Source organism: Choloepus didactylus, chromosome 21 (assembly GCF_015220235.1).
Source record: "Choloepus didactylus isolate mChoDid1 chromosome 21, mChoDid1.pri, whole genome shotgun sequence".
Lineage (NCBI taxonomy): Eukaryota > Metazoa > Chordata > Mammalia > Pilosa > Megalonychidae > Choloepus > Choloepus didactylus.
The window spans coordinates 23,187,263-23,208,743 of record NC_051327.1 but is presented as its reverse complement, the minus strand read 5'-3'; the positions used below and the strand labels follow the sequence as shown (position 1 = coordinate 23,208,743).

The window sequence follows — 21,481 nt, the reverse complement described above, 5'->3', positions numbered from 1 at the left end:
GTGTGACGGTCACTCGCAGCAGCCCTCGAGCCGGCTTTGCTCATGTCCTTGGAGAGGGGCAGGCCGGGGCTCCTCCGGGCAATGCCACCTGCCCGAGGTGGGGGCCTGTCCACCAGGGGCACCCCACTCCCCGCCCAGCGCTGCCCACCCCACGGCCACGCGGGGGGTACCTGAGGTGGCTCTTCCTCCAGGCGATCGTGTGGAACACGGTGGACACCACGAAGAGGCCGCACAGGCCGAAGCCGTAGATCCAGGCGGAGATCACCTCCCAGTCGTCGTCCGAGAGGATGTAGAGGTTGGAGCTGCCGAGGATGCTGGGGATGATCCAGAGCTGGAAACGGGGGTCGGACGGGTGCTGCAGGGTCCCGGGGAGGACACAGCCCCCAGGCACCCCCGGGCCCCCCAATCCTCTCGCTCTGGACCAGCACCACCCCCTACCCCTACTGAGCAGCCAATGCCACCAAGCACCGAACTTTTAACTGTATTTCATTTTACTGACTTACGTTTAAATCGCTGCCCATGGCCACGGCTAGCATCTTGGAAAGCACAGCCCTGGCAAACATGGGGGTGAAACACAGAGCCAAGGACCCCCGCCGCCTTCAGGGCCCAGCTCATCTCCAGCCGCCGACCCCCCACTCCACAACCCACCAACACCCAGGGCTCGCAGGTCCCAGACACACCACGCAGGTCCCACCTCTGCGTTGCCACAGTGTGGTTCCCCCTGAAGCAAATGCCCTTCCCTACCACGTCGACCTGGAAAATTCCCCCTTCTCCAAATCCTGCCTCATCCATTGTTTCCTCTGGGCAGTCTCAGAACTCCCAAAGCCCGGGGGGAAGGGGTTCCTGAAAGTGTCTGCATGATTCTGCGTGTTGAGAGCACTTCGCCTGGGGAGGGGCCCGCAGCGGCGCTGTCCGATGGAAATGGGACGCGGGCACCTAGGCACTGTTAAATTTCCTAGTAGCCCCATTTAAAAAAAGACAAATAAATAGGTGCAATTAATTTTAACAGTGTGTTTTATTTAACACAATCCATCCATTATCACCTCAACACGCAATCAATATAAAAAAATATTAAGGAGGTATTTTATACTCTCGTTTTCATACTAAGTCTTTAAAATCCGGTGTGCATTTTACACTTCGGGCACATCTCGCCCAGGACCAGCCAGATTTCAAGTGCTCTACGGCCACACGTAACCAGTGGTTACCATATTGGACATTGGTCTGGGGCTTTCATCAGATTCTCCAAAAGGCCCGTGTACCAAAGGGTGCCTTAGTGACACTCAATTTGTAAGCAGATTTCAATAGGGGATGGCCTGGTTTGCTAAAGCTGTCGTTATGCAAAATACCAGAAATGGATTGGCTTTTAGGAAGGGGGTTTATTTGTTTTTAAAGTTACAGTCTTAATGCCATAAAGTATCCACACTACAGCATCAACAATAGGGTACCTTTACAGTAGAAAGTCCAGTGGCATCCGGAACACCTCTGTCAGCTGGGAGGACACATGACTGGCATCTGCTGGTCCTTTGCTCCCGGGTTGTGTTGTTTTCGGCTTCTGATTCCAGTGGCTTTCTCTTTAAGCATCTCGGGGCCCTCTCTCAGCTTCTCCAGGCAAACTCTGGGCTTCATCTCTTAGCTTAGCCTCTCCAAACACCCTTCTGTCTGCATCTCCAAGCATCTCTAAGCATCAGCGAGCATCTGGGTATGTGTCGGCTCTTAGCTTCTCTGTTAAATACTCCAGTGAACTAATCAAGGCCCACCCTGTACGGGCAGGATCCACACCTCCACTGAAATAATTCAATCAGAGGTTCCACCCTAATCAACGGACTAATCAGTACACCCCACAAGACTGTATTAAAGGATATGGCTTTTCTGGGGGACATAACATATCCAGACAGGCACCATGGATGATCCATGATGGTCGGCTGTGAAGAATGGAATTACCAAATGTGCTCTCTTTACAGGTCCGTGACCTGGCCCCTGCCTGGCCCCCTACCCTTTCCTCTCCCCATCTCCTCCCCGATCTGCTTCCCATCACTACAATCTGGCTGTGCAGGCCTTCATCCAGGAGTTCCAACATGACAAACTTGTTCCTGTCTACAGGCCTCTGCACATGCTGTTCCCTCTTCCTGGACATGCTGTTCCCTCTTCCTGTACACGCTGTTCCCTCTTCCCATACACGCTGTTCCCTCTTCCCGCACGTGCTGTTCCCTCTTCCCGCACGTGCTGTTCCCTCTTCCAGGATATGCTGTTCCCTCTTCCCACACATGCTGCTCCCTCTTCCTGTACACGCTGTTCTCTCTTCCTGCACGTGCTGTTCCCTCTTCCTGCACGTGCTGTTCCCTCTTCCTGCACATGCTGTTCCCTCTTCCCGGACATGCTATTCCCTCTTCCCAGACATGCTGTTCCCTCTTCCCAGATATGCTGTTCCCTCTTCCCGCACATGTTGTTCCCTCTTCCCACACATGCTATTCCCTCTTCCCGCACATGCTGTTCCCTCTTCCAGGAAACACTGTTCCCTCTTCCTGCACATGCTGTTCCCTCTTCCCAGACATGCTGTTCCCTCTTCCTTCACATGCTGTTCCCTCTTCCCGGACATGCTGTTCCCTCTTCCCACACATGTTTTTCCCTCTTCCCGGACATGCTGTTCCCTCTTCCTGCACATGCTGTTCCCTCTTCCCGGACATGCTGTTCCCTCTTCCCGGACATGCTATTCCCTCTTTCTGGACATGCTGTTCCCTCTTCCCAGACATGCTGTTCCCTCTTCCTTCACATGCTGTTCCCTCTTCCCGGACATGCTGTTCCCTCTTCCCACACATGTTTTTCCCTCTTCCCGGACATGCTGTTCCCTCTTCCTGCACATGCTGTTCCCTCTTCCCGGACATGCTGTTCCCTCTTCCCGGACATGCTATTCCCTCTTTCTGGACATGCTGTTCCCTCTTCCAGGGCACACTGTTCCCCCTTTCTGGACATGCTATTCCCTCTTCCCGCACATGTTGTTCCCTCTTCCTGGACACACTGTTCCCCCTTTCTGGACATGCTATTCCCTCTTCCCGCACATGTTGTTCCCTCTTCCTGGACACACTGTTCCCCCTTTCTGGATATGCTATTCCCTCTTTCTGGACATGCTATTCCCTCTTCCTGCATATGCTGTTCCCTCCACTCTCGTGCAGCTGGCTTCTCGTCATCCTTTGGGTGTCAGCCACACTATTACCCTCGCAGTTGCACCTTCTCCATCCATCCACCTCACGTAGGCCCCTTCTGTCCTTTGCTCACGTAATGCCCTATTCTTTCCCTCTGTGGCAGCCATCGCAGCTTACGTTGTATGTGCACACCGTTACACCTCCACTGTCAGCTTCCCCGACACAGCGTGAGTGCCACAGTGTTCATCACTGTCATTCTCTGCACCCAGCATCGCGCCCAGTCAACGGGGGCACTTAGACACGTAGTGAATGAATGAATGAATGAATGAATGAATGCTGTGACAATCTAAAGAAGGCATACGGCGAATCCAGGCCCAATGGTACGCACGGTTCCAGAAGGCTGGAGGTGTCCCATTGCCCCCCTGACATCTCGACGTATGGACCCCGTGTGGGCGGTCGTGAGGAATGGTCCACGGCAATGCACAAAAACAACGGACCGTTTCTCAATAAAAGGCCCCGGTCCCCCACAGGTACATGGCAGTTGACAAGACAAAGCGCCCTGGCTAAACTTTAAAAAATAGTTTCTGAAATGAAGTAAAGTCTCAGTGGCTGGGAGATTCCAAATGGAGTCGAGAGATGACTCTGGTGGACACTCTTACACACAATATAGATAACTCTTTTTAGGTTTTAATGAATTGGAATAACTAGTAGTAAGTACCTGAAACTATCAAACTCCAACCCAGTAGCCTCGAAGCTTGAGGATGATTGTATAACAATGTAGCTCACAAGGGGTGACAGTGTGACTGTGAAAGCCTCGTGGGTCATGCTCCCTTTATCCAGTGTATGGATGGATGAGTAGAAAAATGGGGACAAAAACTAAATGAAAAACAGGGTGGGGTGGGGGGGATGATTTGGGTGTTCTTTTTTGACCCTTTTCTTTTATCCTTATTATCGCTTTTTCTGGTACAAGGAAAATATTCAAAAAGTAGATCAGGGTGATGAATGAACAACTATATGATGGTAATGTGAACAACTGATTGTATACTTTGGATGACTGTATGGTGTGTGAATAAATCTTAATTAAAAGAAAAAAGACAAAAAAAATAGTTTCCTTTATTCGGATTCTATCCCCTTAAAGAATAAATAGCGACTCTCTCATGCCGTTTAGTGACGGGGGACAGAGTTCCCCTCGGGCTGTAAACCCTGATCACGATCAGTGCTCTTCTGTCATCACCTCCAGTATCTGGTGTTCAGTCAGTCCGTCTGTCCGTCAGTCATTCATTCCACAACACTGTAAGCACAGGAGCTGCCCCAGGGAATGACACCCAGAATGGAAGTGGCTCCACTGACCCTCCCCGTGGACTTGGAGGGGGCAGCAGAAAGGGTGGCACGTCCCCGAATGGGTGCCGAGCAGGGAGAGCCGACACCTGTGCCTGGGCTCCCCCACCCGCCTGCTGGACTCCGAGACGCCTCGTGTCCGAGGCTCGGCTGCCCAGGAGAGGGAGGGAACAGGTTTGCTGCCCGCCTCAGCCTCCCGAGAGGTGAGCATGACGTCCTCCCGGCACCTCTTTCCCCAGGTGTGGGGGGCCCGACGGGAGGAGCAGGTGCACCCGAGATGCCCGCGTTGGGCCGGCTCCGGTACCTGGCATGAGGGGGGAGTGTGAGACGCCCATTTTGCAGACGGGGAAACTGAGGCTCAGAGCTGCTAAATGGTGGAGCTGGGGTTCGCAGGCGGATCTTCTCTGATTTCTATCATGGTAACATACACATGACACAAAGCAGGTCTTCGAGCCAGAACATTGCCCTCTGGCTGCAGTGTGGACGCGTGCTGGAGCTTGCTGTGACTCTGGGTGAGTCCTAAGCCCAGGCCTCCGTCGTCTCCTCCGTAAAGCAGGGTCGCTTAAGAAGTCAGGGATCATCCCGCAAAGGTTTTGTGAGCCCCCGCGATGCCCGTGGCATGAGGCTTCGGGGCGACCCGGGGAACAGCTGAGAAAACACAAACAGGATGCAGCGCAGCCCTGGGCACCACCCAGCACGCGGCCGGCGCAGCTCCTGCTCTGTGCTCTGTCACGGCAGACAAACACATGCTAACCCCCAGGGGCGCCGGGACGGCCGCGGGGCTGGGAATTAATTCAATTCTGCTCCACAAACACAGACTCAGACACCCCAGAGCCCGCGGCCGGCAGGGATTCTGTTTAAACTCACCTCCACCTCGCCGGGGTCTGGCATGAGGCACCCCAGAAACGTCTGCTGGACAAATGGGCAGACGGGCTGGGGTGTTCCCGGCCAGACATCAGGCAGGGCGGTGCAGTGCCAGCTATGGCGACCCAAGCACCGAGCTAGGAGCTTATCAGTACCAGGCAGATGGGGAGGCTTTGCGGGGAGAGTTTCAGCCAAGGCCAGAAAAGACGAAAAGGGTTTCACGGGTGGTGCTGGGGTGGAGATATGCCAGGCGAACAAACAGCACATGCAAAGGCAGGGGTCACACCTTGTATTTTGGAAACAGTGAGCCACAGCTCAGAGTAGCTGGGCCCCGGGGACAAGGGAGTGGCAGTGGGAGGGGATGCCAACATACAGGTTCAGTCCTCAGTGAGTGTTTGCTAAAGGGGCTGGATGTTTTACTAGGTACTAGGGAGCCACAGAAGGTTTTAGAGCTAGAGAGAGACAGGCTCGGTGCTGATTTACCCAAAAGGCCTCCTCTTGAGACCTGCTCACTTCTGAGGGCCACAGGAGAGTCAAGAAACTGGCCGCTTCGAACATCACCAAGGAACAGAGATGGATTTCTCCGCGGGTAAGAGGCTGCCTTCCCTGCCCCCACCTGGAAGTACCACCCCATCCAGGCCCTCAGCCCCCCGAGAGGCAACTCACAGCATGGGTGGCACAGTTGGCCGCGTGCTCATAGGCTGTGGGCTGGTATCTCTTGTGGGCAGGCGCTCGGTGGTTCATGAACCTGCAGCGAGAGGCAGAATATCAGGGGCTCAGCTAGGGGAGCCGGAGGCCAAGAACATGGGGTTCACCCTCCGCCGGAGGGAAGAGAGGCCAGGCCCACCTCTCCCTCGCTCTCTCTCCCCTCCCCCCACCCCCGTTCCCTCTACCCCCAGCATTTTATGCCTAATCCCCAGTGTGGTGTCTGTTGTTAAACACTGGGATGAAGCATTCTCTTCATTTTCTATACCTGTTTTATTTAAGTATAGCTTACATCAGCTGCCTACAGGGCAGTGCCACACATGTGAAGCTCAGGGAAGTTCTGCATCTGCCTACACCCATGGGGCACCAGCCAGATGGGGCAGAGCTCATTTACGGTCCCCGAAACATCCCCCGGGCCCCTTCCCAGTTGCTGTCTCCCCATCTGACATCGTCCTTGTAGGTCCGTTTTGCCTGTTCTTGAGCTCTCCGTGGAATCACACAGCATGCACTCTTTGGTGTCTGGTTTTATTTTTACACTATTGGGCTAACATATACATAACATAAAATTCACCATTTTAACCATTTTTTAAGAGTACGATTCAGGGCATTAATTACAGTCACCATGGTGGGCTGCCATCACCATCCCCCATGACCAAAACTTTCTCATCCCCCCAAACAGAAACTCTGACCCCATGAAGCACTAACCCCTTGTTTCAGTTTGCTAAAGCTGCTGGAATGCAAAATACCAGAAGTGGATTGGCTTGTATAAAGGGGATTTATTAGGTTGCGAATTTACAGTTCTAAGGCCATTAAAGCGTCCAGACTAAGGCATCAACAAGAGGATTCCTTCTCTGAAGAAAGGCCGATGGCATTAGAACACCTGTTTCAGCTGGGAAGGCACGTGGCTGGCGTCTGCTGGTCCTTTGCTCCCGGGTTGCGTTGCTTTCGGCTTCTGATTCCAGTGGTTTTCTCTTTCAGCATCTAGGAGTCCTCTCTTAGCTTCTCTGCAGCAAACTCTGGGCTTTATCTCTTAGCTCAGCATCTCCAGACGTCTTTCTGTCTGCATCTCCAAGCGTCTGGGTCCATGTCAGCCCCTGAGCTCTCTTAAGGACTCCAGCAAACTATCAAGACCCACCTGCAATGGGCGGGTCTCCATGGAAACCGTCTAATCAAAAGGCCCCACCCACAATAGGTCTGCCCCCACAAGAGTGGATTAAAAGAACATAGTCTCTTGAGGGGTACATAACAGATTCAAACCAGCACACTCCCCATTCCCCCGCCCCCAGGCCCCGGGAAACTCCAATCTACTCTCCGTCTCTATGAATTTGCTTATTCTAGATATTTTGCATAAATGGAATCAGACTCTATTTGTCCTTTTGCAACCGGCTTTTTGCACTCTGCATAATGTTTTCAAGGTCCGTCTACGCGGTAGCCTGTAATTGAACTTTGCTCCTTTTTCTGGCTGAATACTATTCCACTGCACAGACAGGCCCCTTCTGTTTATCCGTCACCTGTGGATGGAGGCTGAGACGGCTTCCTCCTTTCAGCTCCTGTAAGTAATTCTGCTGTGAACATTGGTGTGCAAGTATCAGCTGGAGGCCCTGCTTTCACTTCCTTTGGGTCTATACCTGGGAGTGAGACAACTGGGTCACCTATGTTCTATGTTGAACGTTTTGAGGGACTGGCTTCTGGCTTCTTTTGCTCAATATGATTTTTTTTATGATCCCCTCATATGGCGGATATAACAACTGGTTGCTTTTGTTGCAGGATGGGTTCCATTGGGCGACTTTACCACAGTTTATCCTCTGACCCACCGTGGGTGGACATTCGGGTTTCTCTAGATCAGGGCTCTCACAGGCACTCACCTCTGTGGGGTGGATGCCCCCAAGTGGAATCGCTAGGTGGCTTTCCCTTTTAAAAGTCACAGTTCCTTTTGGAACCTACAAACGTCACCCCTCCGTTCTCTCCCTCGAGCCTCGTAGAAGCACAGTCAGGGGCGCGCGTCATGCCCACTTCACCACCAGGGAAGCTTCGGTCCTGCGAGGGTCGGAGACCACCCGGGCGGCGTGGGTCCAGGCAGGGCCGGGTGGCCTGGACACCTGGCTCTACCCGGACCTGATGCTGTGCTGGGCAGCAGATGGGAGGCAGGCGGGCACTGGCCGGGCACTGGTCAGACACATCCAGGGGTGGAGGGCAAGGTCCGGCACTCGGCTCCGGGACCAGCGCTGGCAGGCGATCTGGGCACGAGCACCCATAACCCCCAAACACACCGAGCCCTCCCCAGGCCTCATCATCCCCACAGGGACCCACGAGAACGAGAACATGCAGTTCAGGACACAGGGCTCAGGGCAGCAGGCCACGGAGCACCGATTCAGCCCTTCTGTATGCTCACTCCATGCTCACACAGTTCATGGAGCATTTACTAAGCACCTTATGTGTGCTCACTCCATGCTAGCACATTCCAAGGAGCATTTACTGAGCACCTTCTGTATGCTCATTCCATGCTCGAACTGTTCATGGAGCATTTACAGTGCACCTTCTGTGTGCTCATTCCATGCTAGCACATTCCAAGGAGCATTTATTGAGCACCTTCTGTATGCTCACTCCATGCTACTACAGTTCATGGAGCATTTCTTGAGCACCTGTATGCTGCCTCCATACTGGCACCATTCACAGAGCATTTACTGAGCACCTTCTGTATGCTGCCTCCACGCTAGTACCATTTGCAGAGCATTTACTGTACAAGTAATAACCACAAGCACAGCCATAGTAGGATGCACAGAGGGTACCATGTGCAGGAACAGAGCTGCAGGTCCTGTCACAGCCTCCTTCAGGGTGAGAAAGCTGAGGCTCAGAGAAGTCAAGTGCCTTGTCCAAGGCCACACAGCCAGCAAGGGCAGAACTGGACCATGTGCTTTCCCCATTGCCATCACCACTGAACTCAACTGGCAAAGAAGCCACACAGAAGTCCCTAGCTGACACCTCCAAAGAGATAGTGGTAGCCCTCCCTCCCTCCTCCTTCCTACCTCTCTGCTTTTCTCCCTTACTCCTTCCCCCCAACCTTCCTTCCCACACTCTATCTTTCCTTCACTCCCTCCTTCCCTCCTTCCTTCCCCTTGAACCCCTCAGCCATGATCATGGCTGACAGTCCCACGCACCTGAGCAGCCCTCTGCAGGCCTGGGCAAGCCCAGTGCTGGGAAGTTACACCCTTCTGGGTTTGTCACCCCAATGGGATCACACTGTCCTGTCACAGCAGCTCGTACGGAACAGCCTCAGCTTCTGCAGCCTCCTGGGACCCCCTGCATGGCTGGGCCGCCACCCCTTGACACAGGCGCAGGGTCCTGTGCCCCAACCTCTGTGTGTTTCCACCCTGTGCTTCCATCTGTCTCCCTTGGCTGAGCTGTCCACACAATAACATCCCACAAGCGACCTGTCAGGTCAAAAGGCGCACACAGCTTGAACTTGGATCGATTCTGCCCAAAACCCGAGGAGGAGGTTGTACCAATTTGCACACCTGCCCCCCGGGCTGGGGCACCAAGGGCTCACTCTGCAGGGAGGGCTGGCATCTCCCTCCGAGGGGGATCCCACTCCCCTCCAGATGTGACCCGACGGGCCCTGGCCGTCCCTCCTCCCCCTGCTCCTTTAACCAACACCAGCAATTCCCTGCTCCAAGCCAGGGCCAGCAAACGGGTCCCAGGGATGCCACTGTTGCCATGGGGACCCAGGGACCCACACGCACTTATTTATTTCTGCTGCCACAAAACCTCCCTTGTCTCTCGCCCGAGCAGCCGCTGCAGAACGCTGGCGAGAAAGGGGAGGCAGAGGGAGCGAGAGGCCAAGAGGGGGCCTGAAGCGAAGGGCCTGGGAACAGAGTCCCACAGCCCCAAGGAGCCAAGAGCTTTTCCTTTAACCCTTTGTGGCCCAATATTCTTTTCGTCATCAACCTCTACTCAGGCATCTTAAGAAGACAAAAAAACTCCATTTTTAAATTTATTCTGAAATTTTCATACAGTAAAATTTGCTTTCTCTTGGCCAGTTTTGGCAAATGCATTGGGTCGTGGAACCACCAAAACAATCGAGATAAATGACAGTTCCTTCATCTCCCTAAAAATTCCTGCACGCATCTTTGCACCCAATACCTCCCTCACCCCCAGCCCTGGCACCCAGTGTTCTCTGCTCTGTCCCTGCAGCTCTGCCTTTTCCAGAAGGCAAATAAACGGAATCACAAGGCAAGTAGCTTTTTGAGTCTGATTCTTTCACTTGGCTTATTGCATTTGAGATTCATCTTTGTTGTTCCAAGTTTCAGTTCTTTCCTTTTTATTGCTGCATAGTATTCTGTCGTGCAGATGTACCAGTTTACTTATCCATTCCCCATCTAAAGCACAATGAAAGTTATTTATTTTTATTATTTTTTAATGTATTGTTGAGGTGGAATTCACAGAACATAAAATGGACCATCTAAAGTGTGCAAACAACAGACTCATTTTTAACTGATAAAATGCCTAGACACAATTCAGAATGTTTTAGAACAGAGACAGCAGGCAGGCAGGTGACACTCAAGACTGTGGGAAATTTCTCATTAAAGGGTTGAAATTTCTAAAGGAGGGAAATGGGCTTTTCTCCCTTCTCTCTGGAGAACAGAGCCCCCATTCTGTGACGAGGCCCTGCTGCTTAGGTGACCAGTGGCCACTGCATCGTGGGGGTAGTGAAATTCAACATGAGGGGGGATGGTTTCCAAACGGAGCCAGGAGTTCAGAGCCAGCCCATTGGCAGAAAGACAAGCACAAAGACCTCCAAATTCCCACCCAAGGCTGGAGGGAGCCAGGGCTTTGGAGCCAGGCAAAGTTGGGTGAAACCTCCCTGCACGGTCCATTAGCAGCTGTGTGATCCAGGGGAGATTACTTAACCTCTCTGGGCTTCAGCCTGGAACAAAATGGGATAAAATGGCTCAAGAGCCACCCAGTGCCAGACACGGAGCAGGTGCTCAAAAGACAGCCCTTCACTGCACCCCAGCAGATACCCCAAAGATATTATTATTCCAATTTGAAGGGGAGGTATAGAGGTTTGACCAGTAGCACTCAACCTGGATCACCTATTAAGAATCACCTGGAAAAAAGAAAAAGAAAAAAAAATAGAAAGAAAAGAGGGGAAAAAAAAAAAGAATCACCGGGGAAGCTTCTAAACATGCCCATACCCAGGCTGGACCTGACCAAATAGACAGGGGGCTGGGACCCAGGCAGCAGGAGCTCCAAAGTTCCCCAGGTGATGGCAACGGGTGGCCAAGGTGAGGTTAATCAAAAGCACAAGGAGCTACACGGACTTAGAGGTTAAAAGTAACACAAAGTTGGACAAAAAGCAATTACGGGAATAAAACCTGTCCAGCAACAGATCAGTTAAATAAACCACGGTAAATCCAAGAGGGAATATTATACAGCCGTTAATTGTACAGCTACTCCATGAAAATGCATTCAGCATCATTAGCCACCAGGGAAACGGAACTGAAAGCTTGCTGAGCTATCACTATATACTTAGTAGAACAGTTCCCAAAATGACCAAATTATACAAATGAAAATCAAATCAGTGGTTTCCAGGGGACAGTGGCGAGGAGAGGGGATGGGGAAGGGGTCCGAGGGCAGCACAAAGGATGTTTGTGGTATTGAAATGGTTCTCTGTCTGGATCATGGTGGAGGTTCAGAAATCTAAATGCATGATAAAACCGTGCAGGCCACATACACACACACACACACACACACACGCACACGCGCACACACACAAACACACACACAAGTTAATGCACACAGAACTGGAGAAACCAGAGTGAGCTCTGCAGATTGTTCCAGTGCCAAGTTCCTGGTTTGATCTTGTTCTACAGACTTGTAAAATGCAATCACAAGGGGGCCTGGGAGAGGGGTAATATTTTTGCAACTTCCCCTGTATTGATAATTATTTCAAAATAAAGAGTTTAATTTTTTTTTAGAGAAGTGTAACTGCATACAGTTCAAGGACATTCACTGTATAAAATCAAATGAAATAACCAAGTAACAAAACTATACATACAATATGATCCCTTAAATGTAAAATTCCAAAATTATAAGAACATAAATGCATTAAAATAGGACTAAAAATAGGGAGCTGGGAGAGTTTATGGGGGTGATTCTCAAAAATCTAATATAATGAAAATGTTTAAAATTGTAAAGTCTATGTTTGAAATCAGTATTCAAGACCAGAATTCTCAAACCTGATGTATCAGTTAATGGGGTAGACGTGGCGGCTTGTTAAAAAGAGTCTTGGAAACCATCCCAAAGGCCAGTCAACACGAGAACGGAAATACACAGCGGAATAGTCACCCAACAGAATTCCGTGCAGAGAATGAAAGAACTGCAACTACCCAGAAAGAGGGTGACTCTCCCACACGCGCGGTGGAGTGCCGGTACCTTCTGATTCCATGTGCAGAAACTTCAAGAACGGGCAACATGAATCTCCGATGGTAACAGCCGGGGTGACAGCCTCTTCGGGGGACTGGGGCTGGAGAGTGATCGAAAGGGACACAAAGAGGCTTCTGGGGCCTGGCAGTGTCGGCCTCTTGGCCTGAGTGCTGGTGACATGGTGTGTACAGCTTGTGAAACACAATCAAAGGACACACTTCCCATCCGTGTGCTGTAATTCAATTTAAAATAAGATGACTCAAAGACATATCTGTCTACCAGTGTTCACAGCAGCGTTACTCCAACTCAAGTGTCCATGGACAAAAGCATAAACAGACTGTAGTCCATCCACAAAATGGAATATTACTCAGCCCTAAAAAGGAATGAAGTGCTGACTCATGCCACAACATGGATGAACCTTGGAAACATTAGGCTGTGAGAAAAGCCAGACACGGAAGGACAGTTACTGTACAATTCCACCTATATGAAATGTCTAGAATAAGCAAATTCAAAAAACAGCAAGTAAACTAGGGAGGGGAGTGGGGAGTTATTGTTTGATGGGGACAGGAATTCCTTAACGGGGTGATGAAAAAGTTCTGGTAATGGACGGTGGTGATACCGCAAAATTGTGAATGTAACGGACGTCACTGACTTGCCCACGTGAAAGTGGTTTAAATGGGAGACTTTGTGTTGTGTATATGTTATCACTATACAGCCTAGGAAACTAAAACAGACTGAAAGCTTTATACTCATGTTAAAGTTCTTGAACTTGATAACTGCACTCAAGGCTTTTACGTAAGTGGAAAGTCTTGTTCTTAGGAAATGTGCGTGGTCACATGAAGTGTTCAAGGAGTGTGATGTGTGCAACGTACATGCAAGTGTTCAGAAAACAGACTGATAAATGGATGGATGTATGGATCAATCAGTCAATTGATCAATCAATAGACAGATAGAATGATATAGCAATTGTGGCAAAATGATAAAATTGGTACACCTTAGTATCTGGGGGTGGGGTTATGTTGGAATTCATTTGCATTATTTTTGTAACTGTCCTGTAAGTTGGAACATACATCTAAATAAAAAGTTTTCTTAAAAAAAGATAACATAAACAAAGTTAAAAGATAAGTGGTAGAATGGAAGAAAATATCTGCAGCCTCTAATAAAGAAGAGTAGCATGCAGAACATATAAAAAGTGCCTACAAATCAATAATAAAAAGTCAAAAGATAGTGGGCAAAGCATAAAAGGTAATTCACAGGAAAAAGAAATATATACGTCCAAAAAAATAAATGCAAAGATGCTTAACTTTAGATATGGTACTCAGGCAATTTCGAATTAAAATTAAAACTTTAAAAAAATTAATAAAATAAGAGAATGAAATGGAGTGGCCCCAGGCTCCCGCTAGGGTGGGTCTGGCGTGGGGTCTGCGAAGGTGCTTTCTAAACCGCTGCCCGGGAGACGCCACAGGCAGCAGGGTGGGCATCTCTGCCCCAGGCTGGCTGACCCTGGCCACCCCTGCGCCCAGCCCCGAGCCCCCTCCCCTCCTTATCCCGCCCCTTCAATCCCAGGGTAGAGCCAGGCCTGGCCTCTCCCTCTGGCCTGTCCTGGGCTGGGGCCTGTGGCCCCCAGAGTGACAAGCAGGCCTTGACGCCAACGAGCCCAGGCCCGGGAGGCTGCTGTGGCCGCCCCACCCCGGAACAGCCAGTGCCTGTCGGCGGAGGTCCTGGGCCCCCGAGACAGAGGCCTAAAGAGATTTGCCCGGGCTCCCAGACAAAGGGGGTCTGTCTGTCTGTCCCACAGAGGCCAAGGGCAGATCAGGGCAGCACTGGTCCCAGGCCACCGCTCAGCCTCCCTCCCTCCCTCCCAGTTCTGCCCGGGGCACCGTCTTTGTGTCCACTGGAGACTTCAGGCCTCCTCTGGAAGGGCAGACAGCCTCTTGGCTCTGCCTCTGGGAAACGGTGGGGCGGGAGGGTGGGGCAGTTCCTGGGACAGCGCCACTTCTGAATGGTCTGGACCCAAATCCCAGGGGTCGGGATGGGGGAACTGGGCAAGGGGTGGCAAAGACCAACGCTGGAGGGGCTCTGGGCACTGGCATAAGGGTGGGGAGGATGCAGATCTTGGGGGTCCACCGCCCACCCTGCAAACGGCGACCCCTGGAGTTGTGCACCCAGCAGAACCGACCACACAGGCCCCATGGGGCCCTGGGAAGTCTCTTCCCTCTGGGACAGCGAAGGTCCCCAGCCCTAAAGAAAGACCACCCCGTCCTCTCTTCCTTATTGAGGCACCGGGAGGATGATGGGTAGAAAGGACACCTGGGAAGGGCCGACTGCTGTGAGGGTGAGGAGGGGAGCACACCCCGGCAAAGAGGGGGGCCTCTCTGCCAATGTGCCCCCCCCAGCTAGCTAAAGGGCCAGGGACCCCTGCCCAAAGACCGGCAGCTCCCACCCCCCAGTCACTCCAGCTACTCCTGTGACGTCAGCAGCAGCCAATCAGAGCCCCGGGCAGCAGGTTGGAGCCAGGGTTACTTCCAGGGTGGTAAATCATAGGGAAGAGCAAATAAGGGAGACTTTTTAAAAAATGGATCCACATGGGACTCTCCTACACTGCTGCTGGGAATGCAAAATGGGGCAGCCACTGTGGAAAACTGTTGGGCACGCCTTAAAAAGTTAAATATAGAGATAGCATATAACTGGGCACTTCCACTCTGGGTATAAGCCTCAAAGAACTGAAAGCCGGAACTGAAACATACTTGTACGGCGATGCCCATCGGAGAACTATTCACAACAGCCAAAAGGTGGAAGTGGTCCAAGCGTCCATCCACGGACGACTGGATCAACAAAATGCAGTTCATGCCCACAGTGGAATATTATTCAGCCGTAAAAAGGAAAGAAGTTCTGAGACATGCTACAATGTGACCGCATCTTGAAAACGCTATGCTGAGGGAAATAAGCCAGATGCAAAAGAGCAAATATATGATTCCAGTTATATGAAATACCTAGAATAAGCAAATTCATAGAAACAGAAAGATGCAAGGTTGCCTGGGGCTGGGGAAGGGGAGATGGGGAGTTAGCATCTGCTGAACGAGTACAGAGTTTTTCCTTGGTGTGACTGAAAAGTTTTGGTAAAGGATGGTGGTGATGGCTGCACAACATTGTAAAAGTAATTAATTCCACTGAACTGTACACTTTGAAATGGTTGCAATGGTAAAATGCATGCTGTATTATGTTGCCACTGTTTTAAAACGTCTAGGGCCCCAGCCCTCCTGCCTGAGCCCCCTCTCCCGACACTCCCCGGTGAGCAGGATTCGATTCTCTGACTCTGAGGTCTGTTTTCCCCTGACTGACTCTAGGAGAAGGGACACACCCCATTCTGTCTTCCCCAGACCCAGCGACCCTGGCCCCTGTGGGTCTCTGCCGTGGTTTTCCGCTGAGAGCCTGGGATGTGCTCCAGAAGCATTTCCTGTGAGCCAAAGGACCCACGGGCATCCTCCCCGGCAAGGATAGCACCCAAGACGCCTTCCAGGATCCCAGCCTGGAATCCACAGGGAGGAACTCTGTGAAAAAAAATCAGCCTCAACTTCCCCCATCATAGGGAGGGAGTAAAGGCAGCTCCACCTCGAGAGATGAGAGGGGCCAGGAGACAGCCCACCCTCCTGCTGGAGCAGGGGACAGGACCCAGGTTGGGCATTCCCTCCCACGGGATGCCGGAGCGAGTCCTGGAGATGCCAAGCCCTGCACAGGAGCGCATCCGAGCACTGGGACGTCCATCACCAGCTGGGGAGCCGTGGGGTGTCCTAACAGACCACCAGGCCTTTCCCCGGGGGAATACAGAACAAGCCCTGGAAGGGCCCAACCCCCAGAAAACAACGGGATGCCCTGGCACGGCCCAGACCCCACCCCCCACCCACCCCCAGGATGGAGTCCGATGGGGGGCAAGCCGGAGCAGTAAGGAGGTGTGACAGCCACAGAGCAGAGGCCCCCAGAACATGATACCACAGGGTTGTCAGCCCAGCAACACCCAAACCCCAGCAAGGCAGCCAGCCGCCTGCTTCCCCGAGACCTCCATCTTCTGCGGCAAAAACGCACAGACGTGCTCGACAATTCACACCACCACGCCATCCCTGGGCTCTCACATGGCCCGAAACAGCCCTCCACCCGCCCCGAGAATAGCCATGATCCAAAGGGGCACCGATTCATTCATTCACTGCCAAGGCCCGCTGTGAAAGGAATGAAATCTTGGCTTTATCTCGGATGAGAACAAGGATGCGGCTACTGGGTAACCTGAGTACAAAGACGGGGATGAGGGCACGGAGTCTTCTCCACCAAAAGAGGATCTTCACTTGCAAACACCTACCTCTAGCCCAATCGTCCATGCTGACCTCCAGAGCGGTCATCTAACAGTCTGCCCAGACAGCTCATGGTACCCAAACTTAATGTTGAAACCTGGACTCAGGATCTTTGTCTTCCAAATCTAATCCTCAACAAATGGTTCTACTATCTGCCTAGCACTTTTGGCAAGTCTGGCAGCCAACCTTGCAAGGTCTCCCTTACCCCCATCTCATCAATTACTAAGTCCCACTCCTCCTTCCTTCTACACATTTCTCAAAGGCATCCAATTTCTCCATCTCCCTGCTCCCACCTGAATGCAAGCCACCATCCACCTGGACCAGTGGTTCTCTATCGATAAGAGAATGTTTCAGCACACACTATCATCTGTATTTCTAAAAATATACACGTGTTCTACTGTATTTATATATTAAAGATAGGCACAAAATTCTAAGAGGATGAGACAAAGATGAAATAAACCATATTTTTATGTTAAGTTAATAATTATGGCTTCATATTTTAGCTGGGCCGTATTTCAAGATATGATCTATATTTAGAATGAGATTCATCTTTATCAACCATCCAAGCAAATACATATTTCAAATGTCCCTTGCCAAGTTCAATTTTCTGGCTTACTTCTTAACAGATATAATGAGTTCTATTTTTTTTTTTAATCTCAAATTGTTGCTGACTAGTTGTATTACCTCTGCCCTTTTCTTTCCGTGAACTTGTGTTTGTACCATTAATATTATTGCTGTTATTTTTGATCTGTGGTTTCACAGGCTGGGGTGAAATCCTGATACATACCAGAGTGATACGGGCAAAGAGTGGAACTATATTTGCGGGGCATCCCATGGAACCGGGGAGAAATGAAGAAATGTTGGACTTTTCCACCTGCATTATTGCTGATTTTCCCTCAAACATTGAGGACTGACAATTTAGTGGGCCAAGCCTTTGATCTGAGGGCCCTCCCTTGTGAGCCTAGTTGCTGCAACGGAGAGGCTAAGCCTACTTATAATTTTACCAGACTTTTTTAAGTCATTTGTTCATGTTGTAAGGGCTACTTTATTTAAAGTAGTTTATTGTTAACACTTTGCATTAGTGTGGTATAGCTTTCAGAATTTCCACTGGTGTGCTTCTAGAACTTTTTTGGACAAAATGTTTTTATTCTACTCTTAGTATTGAAAGGTATTTTCTCTTGGTTTAGGAGTTCCAGGTTGCTAGTTAGTTTCTAAGAAACAAGACTCTAAGTTTAATGAAGTAGATCTTCTGAGAATATTACATTGTTTTTTTTCTGTCTGGTAATTATAAGACCTTTTTAATCTTGGTGTTGTGCAAATTTGTTACAGAATTTGTAATTTCCACATTCATTTATTCAATAAATATAAACTGTGCACGAAAATAATAAAAGAAGGGGTATTGAAAATCACAAAACTTTCACCCCTAATGAAAGAATGGATCCAGGCAGTGATGGTCGATGCTAAAACCATGCAGCGAGATGTTGCTGAGCACACAAATCAAGGCATCACCCCACAGACTGCCATGGGGGCCCCCGGACCCCTCTTGGTTTTGCTGGAGGGAGGACACCTGGTTGTTCCACGCCTCCTGGTCAGATGCAACGTGGACCACACACAGCCTCGGACGTTTCCTGCCAAACACATCCATCCCGAGCCTAACCAAGCCTCACAGCTGTGCTGCCCAACTAGGGAGCCACTGGCGGCCCATGGCTAATGAAATTTACGTGCATTAAAATTAAATAACATGCAAAATTCAGCTCCTCAGTCACACTGGCCATGTTTCAAGGCTCAGGAGCACTGGGAGTTACTGTTCATTTTACGAGTAAGATAAAGGTTTGGCGGTGATGTAAGGAATGGCCCTTCCCACTTTGAGATGGATCCTGAAGTCATATCCTCTGGGATTGGGCTCCCAGAATGTTACCAAAGAAAAAACAAAGAGATGAAGCAACTACAGCAAAATGTTAGTAATTATTAAATTGAGCTTACGGGTGTCGGGGCTTCATTCTACTATTTTCTCTACTTTTTTGAATGGAAGTTTTCATAGTAAGAAAACAATATTTACATGATCTCAAAATACTTCGCTCCAAAAGCTATTAATTACAAAGGAAAATGATCAGAACCACAGAGTTGGTAGAGACCAACCTAACCGGGTGGTCGGAGTTAACATCACCAGTAACGGGACAAACCAACCATGTGTGCCCCCCACCACAACGCACCGAGAAAGATGCGGCATCTCGTCCACCAAAAACACAGAGCCGGGATCTAATCACAAGAGAGCATCCGACAACCCCAAACTGAAGGAGCATCTACAAAGCAACTGGCCCAGCCCCGGAAATGTCAGAGGTGGGCTGAGGAGCTTTTCTGGGTGAAAAAGCCTAAAGAAACATGATTAAGCAAGATCCACACTGGGTCCTGATCTGCAGGAAACTGCCTTGAAGTGACAACTGGGACAATTATTAGGACAACTGGTAAACATTGAATATGGATTCCATATTAGGCAATAATGTTGTATCAATGCTAAATTTCCTTCTCTTGATCCCATTTCAGAAGAGGAAATGCACACTGAGGTATTCAAGAGTAAAGAGACGTAATGTCCTTTTGCATAACTCGAAATGATAAGAATTGACCTCTCCCATGCAGCACTGGCTGCTCCCACCCTCCTCAGAGTGCAGCCCCACCCGCTACAGCTCCTTGGGAGTCCTAGGCAGCAACCCAGCTAAAAAGCTCTCAGTGTTGCCATGGAGCCCACAGGAGGAAGCCGGGCTGCTCTGCATTCACCAGGGCCCTTGGGGACAAGACCCACATCCATCCCACCACCCGGGGTGGGACATGCTCGCCTCACCAGCTCTTCTCTGAACATCCCTGCACTTCATATCTCCACACCCTTCCTCGTGCTCTGCCCTCTTCCAGGAATGTCCTCCCTGCACCTCCACCCCACCAGCTTCCCTGGAAAATTCCTCTTTATTCTGCAGGACCCACTCAAATGCCATAAATCTATGAGGGGTCTCCTATCCTGTGATGCATGCCTGTGGTTTTGCCTGCTCAGCATCTATCCCCCATCATCTTTATAACAGCAAACCTCATTCATTTCTTCCCCCCTAACCACCCCTCCTCCCCTCCTCTCCCTCTTTGGGGTTCAGTTGGGGCTGCACCCACCACCACTCCCCAAGCCATGCCTGATGCTCAGTCTCCAAGCTCCAGAGAAGGGGCTGAGACCCAGACCTGGCCAGAGGCACATTCCACCCCTGAACCCAGTGACTCGTTCAACGACGGGCAGGCACTGCAAGCCTGGACACCGAGGCACAATTACAGGACTCGGGTGACCCTGCAAGGAAAGAGACTCTCATTCCACAAGAGCTGAGTGGTTCAGGGACCATCTTGGGGAATCTGAGAATGGAACCTCGCAGAGGAAACCAGAGCAGAGAGACGGAGAGAAACAGCCCAGCTCCTCTTCGAGTCCCTGGATCCAGCTATGCCTGAACCCAGATCCTTCTGGAATTTCCAATCTGGGCACCAAAAAGTTTATTTTTTCCTTATTCCTTCCTTCCTTCTGTTCTTCCTCCTTCCCTCCTTCCTCCCCTTCTTTCTGTTTTTCTCTTTGCGCTAAGCCAGCTCAATTGGGCTTCTGTTACTTACAATTGAAAGAATCCTAAATTTCCCCTCCATCCCTTCCTCCCCCAGGGCTCTCAAGCAAAAATTGCCCTCATGTTTCCAGCACATTCATCGATACCTCGGTTATAGCATTTGTTCAGCATGATTAGGGGTTTGAGTCCTCCCCTAGAGGGTGAACTTCTAGGGGACAAGCTCTGGGTCTGATTTATGTTTGTTCCTCAGGCACCTGGCTCTCAGCAAGGTTTTTGAAAGAATGAGCGCATCAGTGAATCATTGTAGGTCCCAATCGGTGGACAAGACCAGCACGTCCAGCATTCCAGAACCCTGCTGGTCCCTCAGGGACACAAGAGGGTTTGGACAGCGTCTAGCCCACCCCCCGCCATGGCAGTGTGCAGTCTCTCCGGGGAGCGGTAAACAGGCATGTGGGACCTGCAGCAGTGCCCCCCACTATTCACAATGTGTCACAGGTTGAACTGTGTCCCCCCCAGAAGATAAGTCAAAGTCCCAACCCAGAACCTCCGACTGTGACGTGATTAGGGCCATTGCAGGTGGAATTAGCTAAGACGAGGTCACACTGGGGTGGGGGCCCTTAATTCTATAAGGCTGGGATCACTATAAGAAGAGGAGGGACACAGAGGCAGACAGGGAAGATGGAGGACGGCCGGCAGCTCCCAGAAGCTGGAGGGCCAGGAGGAACCCCCCCATCGGACTCAAACGGAGCACGGCTCCGCTGAAACCTTGATTTCAGACTTCCAGACTCCAAGACTGAGACAACAAATTTCTGTTGTTTAAGTCCCCCAGTTTATGGTGCTTTGTTCCAGCAGCCCCAGGAAACAAAGACACGAGGGCTCGAGTTGAAGAGTCACTAAGGGCTGGGCGCTGGGACAAGCCTGGAAGGGTGGGATGTGTCCAAGGATCCCGACAGGGCCTTCCTGCATGGCCATTGAAGTGGGGTCTTAACCAAATCTCCTTTCCTAGGTCTCCCCTGCACATTCGCCAGCACAGGCTTCCAGCGAAGGGAAAGAACAAGTTGCTGAGAGCCAGCGGTGCTGAAAG

The 21,481-nt window shown here is 50.8% G+C and overlaps 1 protein-coding gene across 9 annotated transcripts in view; it reads right to left on the bottom strand.

Annotated features, from left to right (window-relative positions):
- The window catches only part of MMD2 (monocyte to macrophage differentiation associated 2), a 49,106-nt gene that overhangs the window by 16,783 nt on the left and 10,842 nt on the right, over positions 1-21,481 (bottom strand). For 5 of the 9 annotated variants that reach the window (XM_037815003.1, XM_037815004.1, XM_037815005.1 and 2 more), the window contains exons 2-4: positions 6,009-6,090; positions 4,783-5,126; positions 171-331 (exon numbers count right to left, since the gene is read on the bottom strand). In XM_037815003.1, the coding sequence (XP_037670931.1) occupies positions 171-331; positions 4,783-5,126; positions 6,009-6,040 (537 nt within the window). In that variant the 5' untranslated portion in view covers positions 6,041-6,090. Of the gene's footprint in view, positions 1-170; positions 332-503; positions 525-4,782; positions 5,127-6,008; positions 6,091-21,481 lie in introns of those variants that run through there. The other 4 variants (XM_037815008.1, XM_037815007.1, XM_037815011.1 and 1 more) reach the window with 2 other exon arrangements.